Source organism: Galleria mellonella, unplaced genomic scaffold (assembly GCF_026898425.1).
Source record: "Galleria mellonella isolate WM207_F2 unplaced genomic scaffold, CSIRO_AGI_GalMel_v1 utg213, whole genome shotgun sequence".
NCBI classification, from domain to species: Eukaryota; Metazoa; Arthropoda; class Insecta; order Lepidoptera; family Pyralidae; genus Galleria; species Galleria mellonella.
Window position 1 is genome coordinate 967,696 of NW_026442039.1, and position 16,575 is coordinate 984,270.

The 16,575-nt window shown below is 30.3% G+C and overlaps 3 protein-coding genes across 7 annotated transcripts; 1 reads left to right on the forward strand and 2 right to left on the reverse strand.

The window, feature by feature from the left end:
• Positions 1-315: 315 nt before the first annotated feature.
• LOC113511690 (GTPase Era, mitochondrial) lies at positions 316-5,026 on the reverse strand. Of its 3 annotated transcripts, XR_004224191.2 has the most exons (6): positions 4,653-5,026; positions 3,706-3,830; positions 2,780-2,954; positions 2,077-2,268; positions 881-1,318; positions 586-724 (listed from the first exon to the last, which is right to left on the reverse strand). XR_004224191.2 is itself a non-coding variant. In XM_031913690.2 (5 exons), exons 1-5 carry the CDS (start codon positions 4,718-4,720, stop codon positions 350-352), a joined length of 903 nt encoding a protein of 300 aa, XP_031769550.1. In that variant the 5' UTR covers positions 4,721-5,026; the 3' UTR covers positions 316-349. The 3 variants fall into 3 exon arrangements, 2 of the variants coding, with proteins under 2 accessions (XP_031769550.1, XP_031769549.1); XM_031913690.2 differs by lacking the exon at positions 881-1,318 and having other exon boundaries at positions 316-724; positions 4,685-5,026; XM_031913689.2 differs by lacking the exon at positions 881-1,318 and having other exon boundaries at positions 316-724; positions 4,653-5,023.
• Positions 5,027-6,504: 1,478 nt separating this feature from the next.
• LOC113511625 (histone-lysine N-methyltransferase 2D-like) lies at positions 6,505-14,310 on the forward strand. Its single transcript, XM_026895294.3, has 6 exons — positions 6,505-6,711; positions 6,791-7,039; positions 8,626-8,927; positions 11,673-12,242; positions 12,811-13,164; positions 13,569-14,310. Exons 2-6 carry the CDS (start codon positions 6,793-6,795, stop codon positions 13,713-13,715), a joined length of 1,620 nt encoding a protein of 539 aa, XP_026751095.1. The 5' UTR covers positions 6,505-6,711; positions 6,791-6,792; the 3' UTR covers positions 13,716-14,310.
• LOC113511626 (mpv17-like protein 2) lies at positions 14,303-16,348 on the reverse strand. Of its 3 annotated transcripts, none has more exons than XM_026895297.3 (4): positions 16,078-16,348; positions 15,755-15,997; positions 15,438-15,676; positions 14,303-15,169 (listed from the first exon to the last, which is right to left on the reverse strand). In XM_026895297.3, the coding sequence occupies exons 2-4, from the start codon at positions 15,981-15,983 to the stop codon at positions 15,029-15,031; spliced, it is 609 nt and encodes a 202-aa protein (XP_026751098.2). In that variant the 5' UTR covers positions 15,984-15,997; positions 16,078-16,348; the 3' UTR covers positions 14,303-15,028. The 3 variants fall into 3 exon arrangements, with proteins under 3 accessions (XP_026751098.2, XP_031769339.2, XP_031769338.2); XM_031913479.2 differs by lacking the exon at positions 16,078-16,348 and having other exon boundaries at positions 14,303-14,796; positions 14,997-15,169; positions 15,755-16,069; XM_031913478.2 differs by lacking the exon at positions 16,078-16,348 and having other exon boundaries at positions 15,755-16,069.
• Between the last annotated feature and the right edge of the window lie 227 nt (positions 16,349-16,575).

Sequence of the window (16,575 nt, forward strand, 5' to 3'; positions counted from 1 at the left end):
TAGCAAACAAGCTGACGGCCCACCTAATGGAAAGTGGTAACCGTCACCTTTAGACATGGGCAGTACCATGGGCCATGGAAAGATAATTTGAATTTTTTTTATTATTATTATTCCATTATTGTATTATTATAATGTTCGATTTTTTTAGTTTTTGATGAGTGCATTGGTAAATCTGTAAAGCTCACTAAAAATATGTATATATATTATAAAAAAAAAATATATCTGTATGTCTTGGGAACTTGGAATGAAAATATACACGAAACCTTTTACTTTCTAATATCATTAATCTTAATAATTAATAAAGAAAAATACTAATTTTATTTATAATTTTATATTTTTTATCCAATTATTAGACAAAATCTTCTAAACTTTTATTTTTTACCTTTAATTGTAAATCTATAACAACTTGTTTCTTAAATAAATCAATTAAATCTTCTCTAACATGTGATTTAATTTGTTGCAATCTGCCACCACCAGCACCACTTATTAATTTGGCAATCCTTTCAGACGGGCATTCTACAGCAACTGAGCATACAATCCTATCTTCTGTTTCTTCATCATAATATTCCAGCTGGGTTTTAAGATTGTATGGAATTTCTTGGGCCAGGAAATCCAACAATTTGGCCCTGACAGCTTCTTCTATGAGCGACTCCGGGGTCTGGTCCGTCCAATCCATTGGCGAATATTGTAAGGTAGCTGATTTTGCATTTCCTATAAGGTATTCCTAAAAGAAAATTGTACATATATTTTTTTGCACGTTTTAAAAATGTATTTCAGTTCCAAAAGGCTCTCTCTTTACCTAGTCCAGCCATAAATTCTGTTACAAATGAAAAAGCATTTTTTTTTATGAAGTAATGTAATCTTACTAAAATTTACACACCTTGAAAAGACATGCCACACCAAACCATAACTGACCCAAGATAATGACCACATTGTACCTTTCCGACCACTTGAGCAGCTTCTTTAGAACTGTGAGCGTATACTATCATTTTACTTATTGCAGGTAATGTTCATCAATCGTGAGAATTTTTTCATCGATAAAGAGGATATTTCTGTGGCTTTCCCCTGCTTATCGCGACAGAAGGCGTTTTGTTTGATCCACTCTCTTTATTGTAGATTAATTTAGAGCATGTCCTGTACATCGACGATAAGCACCGAACTTCTGGTCTTGTTTTATAATACGCGACAGAGTCCTAGCAGGAATCTTCAATTCTCGCAATAAGATTTTTTGTTTCCTAGTGGGATTTCGATGAATTCTAGCTTTAACAGCATTAACAGCCTTTGTAGTTCTAACAGCATGCGGCCTCCCCGATCTTTTCTGGTTTTCGACAGAGAAAGTGTTGTATTTGTTAATAATACGACATACAAACATACGGCTGATACCAAGCTTTTGAAGTGTGTGGAATATGACCGACGGCTCCATACCCACTTTGTGCAAGGCGACCACTGCAATCCTATTTTCTTTAACACCCCATTCCATATTGTAATTTGATAATAAACACGAAAAAATATGTGAAACGGAAAGAAAGAAGTCGAAATCGAAAGAAGTTTATAAAACAATAATCCTGTTCTAAATTTAAAATAATTAAAAAGTTAAAAAAAAGGTAAGTTTTTATGTAACAGTATTTATGGCTAGATACCTTTTAATGATGTGTACTGCTCCACCATGGGTTATTCATTGGTGATAAGTACTGAGGATAGTCAAACAGTGATGTTCAACAGTATATATATATATAGAATTATTATAGGTCTTCATATGAATATTTTTTTAAATAATTTCCTTTGAATTAATGTAGACACTGAATGTCATTAAAATCTCAAATAAAACAGTCCCGAGCATGGGTACTTTTCTTAAACGCCATAGGAATAACGCCTTTATAACCCATAAAACAAATATGTAATGCATAAAAACCCAATACAACTAAACTTTTATTCTTAAATAGGGAAAAAATAATTATTATCAATGAAAATAATAAAGATGAAACTAACATATAAAGTATTCACATAATCAGATATACTACACCTTATAGTATAGTTTTATTTTTATTTACAGATCTTAGAATAGCATTTACCAACCTTTATCTCTTTAACACCATCTCCATTCAAGGCAGACACTAAAAATACATCAGAAAAATTATCATATCCCCTTTCAATTTTTTTATTCTTACTATTTTTCTCTGTACCAGGTATAGGTTTACCAGCGATACAACCATTTGTCAAGTTTCTTATTGAAGCTAATAATTGCCTCTTTGATTTTAATTTATCAACCTAAAACAAAAACCTCTTTTAACTATGAACTATTTTTTATACTTGGTATATGTGGTTAAAAAAATTCTGCAGGACCTTTTATGAATATAAAATAGATAAAAAGATTATTATTGGATAAATCATTGAATAAACAGAGCAGTAGACAGATAATGGCTGAGATGATGATGATGTTATTGATATCATCATTGAATATTACAGATGACACAGGAAGTACCCTGTGATAAAATATATAAAAAAGGGAACCATAGATGGGTTATTATTGCTTCTTTTTTCATTATCTTCAAGCTTTATAAAGTAACTGTCTCTTCTGATATACATAGTATATATACAAAAAAAAGAATGAGCCAATTTAAAACTCTCTAAATTTTTTTGTAACATTATGTAAAAATCATTTAAATCAATTAATAATAATATGTAACAACATATACTATGGCTTAAATTACAGAAATAAGTGACAAACATTATTAACATCTACATAATAATTTCAATATACTGTCACAGTAAACTATACCTTGTTTAAAATTAAGAAGCTAGGAACATTACTAGCAGCTTTTAACATGCTGGTTACTTCACGATGAAGACTGTCTTTTGTGTAAGAATTGGACACATCATGGACAACCCCAATAACATCTGCACAATTAAGGCTCTTCTGGTATGCTCCAACCATTGATGTGGGTAATTTGTATCTGTAGAAATAATAAAAATATTTATTTATAAAATAATAATCTATTACTATACCATTGCATTAAAATTGTTGTATGGTCCCGGCATAGAATAGGCCACCCCTTCTTCCTTCTTTTCCTATGGGTGTCATAAGAGGCGACTATGCAAGCGATGGGCAACAACATTCCCCTTGAAACATCTACAACATCTAACTACAGTTAGCAATCTACCTACCAAGTGTGACAACTACTGGCAAAACCAGGTAAGGCTTATGTTCAGCAGTGGACAATTAAAGGCTGATATGATGATGATGATTGCATTAAAAGTTTATTAATAAGTTATGTTATGTTGTCATCCACTCTTGTAATATTTTTATTAAAATGACTATAAATTTAAACAACAGATTTTTTTAAGAAACTAAACATTTAAAAATAACAAACCATCAATAAATAAATACATGAGACATTTAACTTACCCAATTTTGTTTTCTTAAATAAGTATTATTTTAGTAAAATATTAAACAGTGATTTAACAATCACGGTTTGTTATTATAATTAAGAAAAATAAGAAGAAAATAGATTATAGTAAGTATTGTAGTATGATTATATTAAGAGTAAAGATGAAATAATTTACAAAACTATAAGAAATAAATTTAAAAAGTTGTAAAAGTTATATATTGATATGAATATACATATAACTGTATTAGTTTGTGATTGATATTGTGGATGTATTTTGTTATAATTTCCAGTTATATTTTGGTATCATAATGCTTACTTCATTTGCTCTTTTTCTGTAACCACTCCAGGTGTATCCAAGAATATTATCTGTGTATTGTTTTCAATACACATGGCTCTAGCCAATTTGGTGGTTGTGTGTACTTTGCTAGATGCAGCACATATCTGGAATGGAAAGAAAGAACAATGGTTGTAGCAAATAAATTTAACAATAGCTTAATCTATACCACAGTATAATAGCAGTAATACCTCATACAGTACAGCCATTCTCTGCCTCTTATAAGGCTGATCTCAACAACTTTAGGAATCTAACATGAAATGACCATTCAAATAAGCTCCACACCACACTCAAACAGCATTACATTTCACGTATATGACTATACAGGCTAAGCCAAATAGAAGTAAATTATAAAATGCCTAATAGTTTAATCAATTCCAGTAAAAACACATATAGTTTAAATGTTGCACACAAAATGTTTACATTGTATTTATTTTTTAATTACCTGTGTAAATTTTATTACTATTGCTATACACCATACATGGATCACTAATTACTAATAAAAATAAAAATAATATCACCAAGTAGAGCAAATACTCACAACATCAATTTTGTACAATTAATTGCTAAGTCATAAAAATTTATGAATTTCAAATTATATAAAATGACATAAAGTATGTTACTGTACTGTGGAGACGATAATTTCTAAAATTATGCAAAAATAATCATAAATGGAGAGACAACCTGAAATGGATTACATGATAGTCAGTGAACACTTGTGGCTTCAAGCATTTCTTGTTTGAAAATAGTTTAACCATTTTAATTGCATATTCAATGTTTACAATGTAATTTTTTACTACTTAAACAAGACTAAAGAATTGGCGGTCCGATCGAACGACCATCACCTCATTTATTTACAGAAAGATGGGACCAATATGAGAAAAAATAAGGATAAAACTAATAAAAAAAAAGAATGTTTCATAACCTACCTTTCTTTCAACAATATTATTAATTAACGTACTTTTTCCAGAGTTTGGAGCTCCAATAATAGCAACATTCACAATTCTCCATAATAACTTCTCTTTTGCTTGCTTTGGTTGGGACGAATAAAATGCAGATAGAATATAATCCATTTTACTGTATGATAACCGCAAAAAGCATGATCTCATACAAGTCATTTTTGTTTTGTTGTTGCTTTTGAATACAAGTAGGTATACAGATATTTAATTTTAATTAATACACATTAAGCAAAAAGGTTCTCTATAAAAGAAAGTAAAATAACAAAATTTTGAAAATGTAATATCTTGCTTTATTTGACAAATTATTAATTTATTGGGTGCTGATGTACGTCATTTTGAATAAAAATTGTAGAAATTAATGTAATCATCTTTATGCAATATTATGAATTTAAAAGTTCTATGTAACACATAAATCTTGACGCATCTCTATCATGAATTAAACAAAAAAACAATACATTCAGCCAAATTCTATTAATATTACTAATGTAATGTTAAAGTACATAAGAATGGATGGATGCTACTCTTTTACAAAAAACTACTGAACGATTTAAATAAAATTTGGTGCTCGAGTAGATTACATCCTAATTTTATACAGGAAATTTCATGTATTAATTTCTTATATTGTCAGAATGATGATAAATATTTATTTTATTATTTTGGTACATCTGGAAGATTGCATAGAATTATTTTCTAGTTTAACATTAGAATAGTGTCAACTCATTGATTACGTAGTGATTACTAGGAATGACCAATCGACTTTCTATTTATTAAGATATCGAGTATAATAATCGTTAAAAAAAATCATTACGAATTGAATTTGAAGATTCTGGTAATAATCCTCTATAAACATAGACGTATTTGAACACAAACTTAGTATAACGTACAGTGTAAGTAGTCAGCAGTGTAAGCTAAAGCAGTAGTCAGTAGTTCTGAAGATTTTTTTTAATAAATGTTAAGTAATCTTATAATTTTTATATTGGTGATTAAGGAAACACATAATATAGTAATCAAGTACTGTAGGTACTCAAATCTGAATTTTGTATTCAAAACTGAGCGTCAAGTCCACCTGACTCGGTACATCATTAAGTTATGTTCAATGATGTGCCGAGTTAGGTAATTTATAAGATTTGGCAATTCTTTGTGTAAAAAATTGATTTTTGAATGAAATAGAATCGTAATCTAAGCAATCGGATTACAAAAATCAAGGTGTAAAACTTGGAAATATTTGTACCTTAAATGACAGGAAACTCGTCAAGGATTGATACATAAAAACAATAAAGTATTAAATAAAAATAAAAATAAAAATAAATAAAGAAATAAAATAAATAAGCAGATTTAGCAGTAAATGTTATTTTTACAGTTTAAAATCCAAACAAATTACACAATATATACAAACGAACACACATGCTTACAGTTTAAATAACACAATATTTATAACGGCTACCGATTATCAATTTCATAATTAACGAAAATAATTATTACATAACACACAATAGATGTTATACCACATCATAGTTTTAGTCTAACCAAAAAGTTATATATTATAATATAATATAAGATAAACCTCTAAAAAATCGAATATTTTATTACAGTTATTAAGCTTTCACAGTTACCTATATTTTTTTTTTACATTTATTTTTCAAATTGGATGTAATAAATTTACATGTGTTTAGGTACATATATGTGTACATACATGTATGTGTTCAAGTAAATAAATGTGATATTTATCAGTATAGAAAAATAGAATTCAGAAATGATATATCGATTCACAAGATATTCGATTATGAGATTTAGTCGAATAATTCATAAATCGTGTAATCAATTCACATGCATGCCTAGTGTTTATTTTTCTTTTTCTTCATCATTACTCAAAAGAACTTTTTCTTTTCCATATTAATAATAATATAATGTATTGGAATTCTTGTCTTAAAATGATAATATACTTAATTTGACTTCGATCTCAAATTTTTGTGTTTTCTAAGGACGAGCAGCTGTGTGATTTTAAATTCGCCGGCATGATTTTACTCAGGTATTAATTTGCCTCGAAAACTGTAGGTCTTATTTCTTTGACTAAAATTATTTATTTCTTGTATTATAAATTATTTCAGAAATGTCAGAGATAAAGTATAAACATCAGATTTTAGCCGCGATAGATCATTTACGTTCCCGTAAATCGCGCCCAGATATCAATAGAATTTGCAAGTTTATGCTTAAATGTTATAAAGTCGCACCAAAAGACACCAAAGCTGATTTAAAACGTTGTTTGAAAGAAAAAAGCATATTTAAAGTTGATTATAAAGATAATGTAAGTTACAGAAACGCTGCTAAGTGGCGGAAAAAATCGAGTCAAAATAACGGTAAGTCTTACTTAGGAATACCTACTTTAAAGAATGCCCTGTAGAAAGATCAAGTTAATATTTTAATATTACGCATGCATAGTATATCTAGCTTGTGGTCCCGCCATGGAATAGGCCCTTCCTTTCCCTTGGATGTCATTTGAGGTTACTCAGGGAATTTAATGGTTAAAGAATGGGCAGCAAATCCTAACTGCAGTTGCCAATCTGCCTGCCAAGCATAGAAACTACTGACAAAAACCCTAAGGAGGCCTATGTTCAGCAGTCGACAGGTAATGACTGATATGATGATATATTTTTTACTTGATGATATTATATTTTGAACTTGATTAATCTATTCTACATCTATCACCTATTTAACTCGACAAATCTTCATTTATAAGAACAATATGATATGTATCTACTTATATAATTTTTAATTTCATACTTAAGAATGTTAATAATTAGCTTATAACATGTGGCATTTTTCTATTGTCAGTTTTCAAAAATATTGAACATTTTTATGTTTCTGACTTATTATTTAAAAAGTTTTTTGATAGTGAACTAAAATATTAATTATGCTGTATTATTCTTATAAAGCTGCTCTAAAAATGTGAATTTTGATGGCAAAAATGTATTTGAAAAATTCCAAAGCAAAATATGAAGTAGGTACAAAGATTTTAGTGGTAGATTTATATGCAACATTTTATTTAACTCTTTATTGCACCAGAAACAAAAATATACAATAACAATTAAACAATTTAAGTGAAATACAGTAGCATACAGTATAGATTAAAAATACATAAAGGTACAAAAGACAGTCTTATCGCTAGGGCAATCTCATACAGGCAATCTTTAGTTAAAGGAAAACCGAAGTAGGTGGCACAAGAATGAATGAATAATTTTTATATTCATAAAATAAAAAAAAAATACTAGCAGAGGACTTAAAAACATTGTTTATAGATAATTGGTATGTTATCATACTTTGTTATGAAAGCCTCCTTTTATAGTTACTTTAAAATACCAAATTTTTTTTCTCAAACATTGCTTACATCTTTCAATCAAGAAATTGGAAAATTTTTCATATAAAAGTAGTCTTCTATCATTAAACCTCCAATAATTCTGAGGTATATATATTTATGTCAAGTGACACCCATGTTCATGTTGCTAAGCAACTGTGCTTCTATCAATTTGAAGATTGGTATGTGGCAGTGAAATTACAGGGTATGAAGCAGAAGTTTAGTCTTCAGGATTAGATTAGCAACCATAAAACTTGTATTATGGTACTGTTTTTATCTATAGGCAATAGTTACCACTTTCCAACAGACTTTTTAATAGATAAAATGGTAGTCAGCATTAACCACTAGTTCAGGCGATGCACCAGTAAAGATAATAGATGAAAAGCAGGCCAGTTGGCCCATCATGATGATTTATCAAGAATTAACTATGGTTTCCAGGGGGAACTTAGCTCAACTTGTTAGGGTATATTGCTAGCAATAGGGCTGTTAGATTCTATTACTAACAATCCCTTTCTCCCAACTTTCCAACAAGTATACAATATAACAAATACTACTTTTTAAAAATTATCACAGTTGAAATGTATTCTGCAGAAATGGCAAGTTCCTCAGCAACAAGTGAAAGAAGAATAATTACATCTGCAATTGCAACTCTTATATATCAAGACCAAAGCTATTTAGAAAATGGGATAGCATTTGAAGACCTTGTCAGAGCTGCAGCATCTCAAGAATCTAAATATTCAAAGAAAGAACTTGAAAATATTATCAACAAGGAGTTGTCATCGGGCAGTCTAGTGAAACTACCCAATGGTAATTTAGCTCTTGGCCCTGCAGATCATGATGGTGATAGTTCAGATAGTTTTAAATTTGAGTACAGTATAGACTCTAATACAAAGGTAAGCATCAAACCATACACATTAATTAACTGGCTTTCATATTATTTTACTGACAATTTTCTGTTAATTATACCTGTCTTTCCAATTCATAATAACCTATTTTTGTCTTTTTATTTTTTTTAAGTATTTTAGGATGTATTTCGATTTTCTAAACTTCTTTAAATCATCTCTTATCGAATGCTATAAGGTAAATTCAATCAGGAGTACGTCAAAAATAAACACCTCAAGACCGTCTAAGGATATTTCATATAAAGTTCTTCAATTCTAAATATACTGGCCTTTTTTTTTTATATCTTATACGTTTTTTTAATGATTCTAAAGTTGAATTTGAAAAATTAATTAAAAACAATTGATTTGCGCGGCATTACTAAGGTGAAATCGAATGTTTCAATTTACCTATTTATAGTTTTTGAAAATTTTTTTTGTCAAATTAATGTTTTAAAGCAAGCAATCAATCGATTCGGAATTTATGCGACTGTTCATCATGTTATCATCATCAGCGATGCCATTTAATAAGACAGGAGATATTACGGGCAGTAAGTATACTCCAAACGGGGGATACTCAACGGATGGTTGCTGAAGCGATTGAAACAAAACAAAATGTGATATCAAGATTATGGTCCCGTTATCGTACTACTGGTGAAGTGGCTGAAAGATACCCTGACGGGAGGCGTATTACCACTCACCAGCAAGACCGATTTTTGCATGTTGTCACGAGAATGCAACCAAATGTCACAGCCATACTGTTAGTTCAAAGGCTTGTCAGAGCACCAGTTGCTTGTGAGTGACCAAACTGTGAGAAGACAGCATGAAGCTAACCTGCATGCTCGCAGACCGCTTCATACTCCAGCGCTGTGCTGAGGAAATCGTGGACGAAGTGTGCCTGTGAAAATTTCCTCTGGAAGGATATCCAGTGGTCTATAGTACTGTTCACCGATGAGTCCCGATTTGGTTTCCATCCTGATTCACGAAGAGTATGTGTAGAGTTCCTGGTCGTGAGAACCGTTTGCGACACCCTCAGAAAGTCCATCTTTACCATAGCGGGACAATTATGGTTTGGGCGGGAATTTATTTCGGTGGTAAAACAGACCTCATTTAGATCAGAAACACCATGACCGCTGAAAAATACCGTAACCAAACGCTTATACCAATTATCCATCCCCATCGACTACAAATGGGCCAAGAATGCACACTCGTTGCAACTGAAGAGCAACATTTTTTGCATCTAAGCAAGACCTGGGACAATATTCCACAGCAAGACTTTGATCACTTAATTCAAAGCATGAAAAACCGCTGCAGAACCGTTTTTTTAATAGGTGATAATGGAATGGTAACCCCGCCCGCGCTATCCATATACACCGGCGGGGCACCCGTGAGGGATGATAGGTGAGGATAAAGCAGGTCAGTTAGCCTATCGTGATGAACTCAATAAGAATTGTTTACGATGGTTTCCAGAGGGAACCACGTGGAGGTCGACCTCAATTAATTGTTATTTTACTGACTTCTAATTTTTGTATCATTTTAAAAAACTTGAATACTTAGCTTTATTATTCTTTTTTCTTATAAAAAACATTCATCTTTAATTTTACCATTATTTGTCTTTACTTAAAAAAATACTTAAAAGATGCAAAAAATATGACTTTATTTTTATTATTTTGAAGTGGTCTGTTAAATGGGGTTTTTTTTTTTTAATATATACATGTTGCATGTTATTTATATTTTTATTTTAGTAAATTGATAAAATTCAAAATACCCCTAGACGATGTTGATTTGTGTATATAAAATATTAACTATGTGATTCTTACATATGTGAATACATGTAAAATTTTGCACATTTAGTACTACAGCCTATTACACCTGTATACAAGTGGCAAACACCTTGTACTGATATGTTTTATTAATGCTTACATGAGAAAGAGAAGCTAGGGTTGTTCTCTATTAATCTGTCCTGTTCTAGACTATACAGATGGGTATCTGATCCCAGCCTCCTGAGCCACTACAGTTTTAACCAATTTCCCATCTACAATTGCAATTCCACTAAATCTTTTATTCCTTTTTCACCAACTTTACTCACTCCCAAAAGCCCTACTCTTTTTCCTCCATCCTTTCCTTCATACCATAGGTAGCGGATACCATGAATAAATACATACTCAAGAAGGACAAAATGTTACATGTCGCTATCTCGTTCTATGTCATGTGGCACTACAGCAATGTGTTTATTGATAAATTCGTTTGCCACTTGTCTATGGAGGCAAATATGTAAGCATAAAAAAATATTTTTGAATGTTTTATTGAAATAGGTGTTATCTTACGTAACAGACAATAAATATAAGCGATACGTGTTTCACCTCTAAACGTGGCATCTTTAGGCAAAATTATTAGATCGCTGCTTGGAGCCTAATGTTAACCGGTCGGCACCAAAACTGTGAAAACGAAAAACGAATTATAGTTGTGGAACTTTTGTTTGTAATAATAGTGGTCAATCTTCGAGTATTAGCAATCACACACGTAATAAGTAACAAAATAATTCTAACCAATTTATTTACATTTTATTGCACAATTTATAAAATAGTAAATACATTTAATTGTAATGACATAAGATACAAAAGGCGGCCTTATCGCTCAGCAGTATCTTCTATTCTACCAATTCTAACCGATTTTTTTTTATTTACTTATCACTTTAAATTGATAATTTTCATCTATTTATTGACAAAAATAAAAATTATTTAATCTTTTTTTTTACAGATGACTTCCTCGGCCAATTCATCGTGTCGTTCATCGCCGCAGCGAATGAGAGGAAGGCCTAAGAAACGTGGTGGTGGTGCATCTAATAATGGATTAAGTATTATCACGAGGAACTCTGGAGTTCGCGTCGGCGAAAGACGAAAAATGGCTAAGAAAGTCTTTGATCCCTCTGACAATAATGTGCCCAGCAAACGTAAACGGGGTAGACCAGTAGGATCACTAAATAAAAGTACAATAAAAAAACGTTTGTTGGGCGCTGGTAATCATCAAAAAACAGACAAAGAAGGCACCCCATTATCCGAAAGTCAACTATCTGCAGATGGAAGTGCTGATGAATTAGAACAAGATGAACCAATACCTCATGAGACTTCAGGAGGAGTTTGTTCTGTATGCCACATTCAGAAATCCAGAGGGTCTAATGATAGACTAGTAGAATGTCGCGATTGTAATAACAAAGCTCACTTAAGCTGTCTCCAATCCGGATCTGGCATATTAAAGCCACGCCCAGATAATACATGGCAATGTCCACATTGTAAGACCTGTGTTATTTGTTGCGAAACTAATGATGCTGTAAGTTAAATTTATATTTAAATACAAATAATGATTACATGGCTAAATTTTAATGGATAGGGTGTGGCAATGAAATTACAGAATACTTCATCCAGTATCCCTGTATATCCTAAACGTTGACTGGGAGAGAATACCTATAGCATTAAACAGCCTTTTGTACCATATTTAATTGGTCAATAAAGTCTAAATAAATAAATATGAAAGCATAACATGTTAGTCCTCAAAAATGGATTCTGCAATGTCTTTGTTGTTGTTCATGTTTATAGTCAATGGTAACCACTTTCAATCAGGTAGGCCATTAAGTTTGAAAATATTTTTTATTCCAGATTGAGAAGTTACTTTTATGGTGTCATAAAATGATAAATAATTGTTACTCTTATTTAAACAAATGGCAAAGTAATCTATACTGGATACCTTTTTTAAACATAAAAAAACAAATCCCCAGACATTGCCGTTTTACATCTCATGCATGTAGTAGTAATAACGTATCTATCGATGCTGATCATTTGCCATTTATCTAGGTCCCTTAATTTTATATATTTCTGAAACATTTGTTAATTTATTGCAGGGTATTTTAACTGTCTGCAGTATATGCTCTGATGCTTACCATGCACTGTGTCATACTCCACGTATACCAGAAAGGTTAAAAGCCTGGGATCAATGGGAATGCAACAATTGCCTCAAATCTCGTCCTATAATAGTTGGATCACCTGCAATCATACCTAATATTGAATACGAATCACGAAATTCATCTACAATTGATCCGTTTTTAAAGCCTCACGAACTGGACAGAGCACAATCAAAATTGGGAGATGTACCAATAGATCCAAGCATTCCAGATATAACAAATTGGACTACTGAAGATGTGTATGAATATTTCGTGGAACATTTCCCAGAAGCTGCTCCTATTTTGAAAGAACAGGTAATTTATTTCAAATTATCTTTGAATTTTTGATTTAACTATTGAAAGTATTTTAATTTTAGGGTTTCTTTGATATATATATATATATATATATATATATATATATATTTTTTTTTTTTTTTTTTTTTTCTTTGTGTTTTGACATAGGTATCACATTGACATAACTATGTGTGTAGTGACCATATTTTACCCTCCATTTTGGTTATATGGTTATAAAACTGTAATTTATTAATTGATAAACAGACTGAGTGAGTCTCCTTGCTAATGTATCTAGATATTTTTTTATTATGAGTGATGTCGTAAATATTAACGCTCGTTTTCAATTACAATAAATGAATATGTAAATCTCAGTAATTATTCATACAAAAGGCAAACTCATTTAATAATTAAATATTTTGTTTTAGGAGTTTGATGGACAAGCACTTAGTATGGCACGGCGGGCAGATATTGTACGAGGTCTAGGTCTTCCACTTGGTCCAGGACTTGCACTTTATCGTATTATTGTTAAATTACAAACTAGAAAAGATGATTGGACTATGTGCTGGGGTTAATTAAACGTTATTATAATATAGAATAATGTACTTATAAATACTAGATATTTAACATGGTTCATTTTACTGTCCTTTAATGGATGATCATAAATAATATTATAATTTGAAAAAATGCATGGCTCTGCATTACTACATGTAATTTTATAGACAGGTTTTAAAAATAATCAGACAATGAATCTGTTTATAACTGTACATATATAGTTGGTTTTATTCTAATTATGGTAAAAAATTTAATAAATAATCTATTTTTTTACATAGCGGCAACTAGCACCATATTTAAATTTTTTATAATCTAAAATTTGCATTGGACTAGCACTGTCTATTCCTTAACACTTCATTTATCTGTCCTACACAGAACATACTATAAAAATCCATACTAGTTAGTATTCTCCTGACATTGATTTATTAACTAGAAATAGATTTAAATAGATGCCATAACTTTCTTAGCAGAAAAAATTATTACAAATTACACAGAAAGAAAAAAACAATGGGCAGGCAAAAATTACATTAACAAGAGTGAGATTATTTTAAGTATAGCATTCCTAAACAAATGTACATAACAATTTATAAAAAATAAAGTATTAAGCTAAATTAAAACAAAAACTTTTATTAAGTTCATAATTTCAATACAATCCTGTTTATCTTATATTCCCCTTTCATCCATTTTTACTTTTTACTTTAGTTTATTCTAAAAGAAAATGGTGTAATTGTTTGTTTACAATTGTACTCCACTATTTTGTCTGTATGAATTAGTAAAAAGTTTCAAGTGTTACAATTTGAAATATTACATTTACAATACTACTGATGAATAGCATAAAGTAATATTAATTAACAGTTGCTTAAAATCAGTTGTGTAAGTCTTTAATCTTTTTTTAATAGATACTTTTTTTACTTATGTACTCTACTGCTGTAAGATGACACTGTCCAGATATCCTAAAGATAATAGAAAGGCCACACCTGGGTTCAAAATGCCGCGTGACCATGACTGCATTTGTTCATAGTGCTTAGCTTGATTACACTGGCCTCCCTCTTTGCATTATTATAAAAAAATATTGCCTTTTCTGTGTTTCAGTCCAAATTCCTAACAAATAAAAAAACTGTCATCTTGCCAAACTGTGTACTGAACCGTCAATAAATATAAAACAATGTAAATTATTGTGGATATGTTTGGATGTATAGATCCAAATAAAAATAAATAATAGTAGTATAGGTAGTCCTTAATAAATATTAAGTTTACAGATTAAATAATATTATTGTTTTATACTATAAATAAATATTTACTTTAATAATTCCACTAGAGTTGATTCTTTGTGTCAATGTTGATCATAATGTTTCATATAAGATAAAAATATATTAAATACCATTGTTGCTATATTAATGTAGAATACTCTGTATTCTGTAGTAAGATAATAGAAATTGACAAACTGTACTGGAGGCCAGAATAAGCAATCTCCCTGAAATAAGAAAATAAATATTTAAAACTCCAATTAGATGACCTGTAGGAGACTTCAGACTGTTAAATCACTTTTGTTTTACACCTGCAAATGTTATTCAAATCTTGGATATATGTAAAAAAATGTAAACAAAATTTACCATCACCTCTCTCTCTTCATTAAACTAGAATAGGGAAGTTATTATTAATTTTAATTATGCAATTACAGCATTTTTAGAAATTTTCTTCACATTAATAATTTTGTCAAAAAAATATAAAAACAAACTTACCACATAAACATATTTGAATTTATGCACAATTTCAGCTGTGCTCTGGTCTAATGATTTCTTTTCTAACTGTCCCATTCCATAAAAGAAACAAATTATAGTTGCTGGTGATGCAAATAATTGGTCACATACAATTTTCTTAAAAACAGTTTTAATATCAGCCTTAGGTAAGACCTTATCCAAATATACATAATAAAAATGATGCAATGGTCCCATTAACGTGCCAACAGTGAACATCCTCGCTGAAAATTGTTTTGTAACATAAAAAAAAGTTAGTATCGACAATAATGTAAACACAATATTATGAAGAATATACTTACCTACACGTCCCCAATCGTATCTCTCTGTTAGGAGATTTGACCGATATTCAATTTCTTGCTGGACCAAATCGCCAATTGCCATAAACCCTCCAGAGGTAATACTATTTGTAAATAATAAATTCTTCTTGAAAAAAAATTGCACGCCACGACGAAAAGTGGAATATGATCTAACTTGAAATCTTATCAGGGGCAAGGTTTGTTTCATCTTTAGACAATTGTTAAAGAACATGATTAAAATGCAACCTGAAAAAATAACACTATCGGTTATAAGAAATGCATTATATATATTTAAACACATTTATGGCTCAAATTATTTCTCTTACTGTTATTAATTAATTAAATAGTACACCATAAATTAAAAATTGCGCGCTCTAGGTATCATTGCCCTTATTCGATTTTGACAAAGAGAAACATTCACTAATATCACCTATGAAGTTATAACTTCATGCTATCACCTGACCAAATACTGTGTTGAGTGACAACTTAAAGAATCTTAGATTATGAATGTTAGTAGAATACGTTATACCAAGTCTATGCTAACTCAACTAGTTAATTGTCATATATCTTTTTTAATTATCTTTGACAAACAAGAAGTAAATACTGCACTGAGAGAGCAGTGCCATTAGAGTGCCCAATCTGGAAAATAATTCTATGTAATCTAGATAGTTCTACTACAAAGCTGTTTTTATAAAAATATTGAATTATTTTTATAGACGCTGTTTGACTCGGCACAATGCTTTCAATTATTGTTTAATGCATCAAAGAGAATTTGCATTACTCACTCAGAGTAAAATAAAGTAACTAAACATAAATAACGGTTT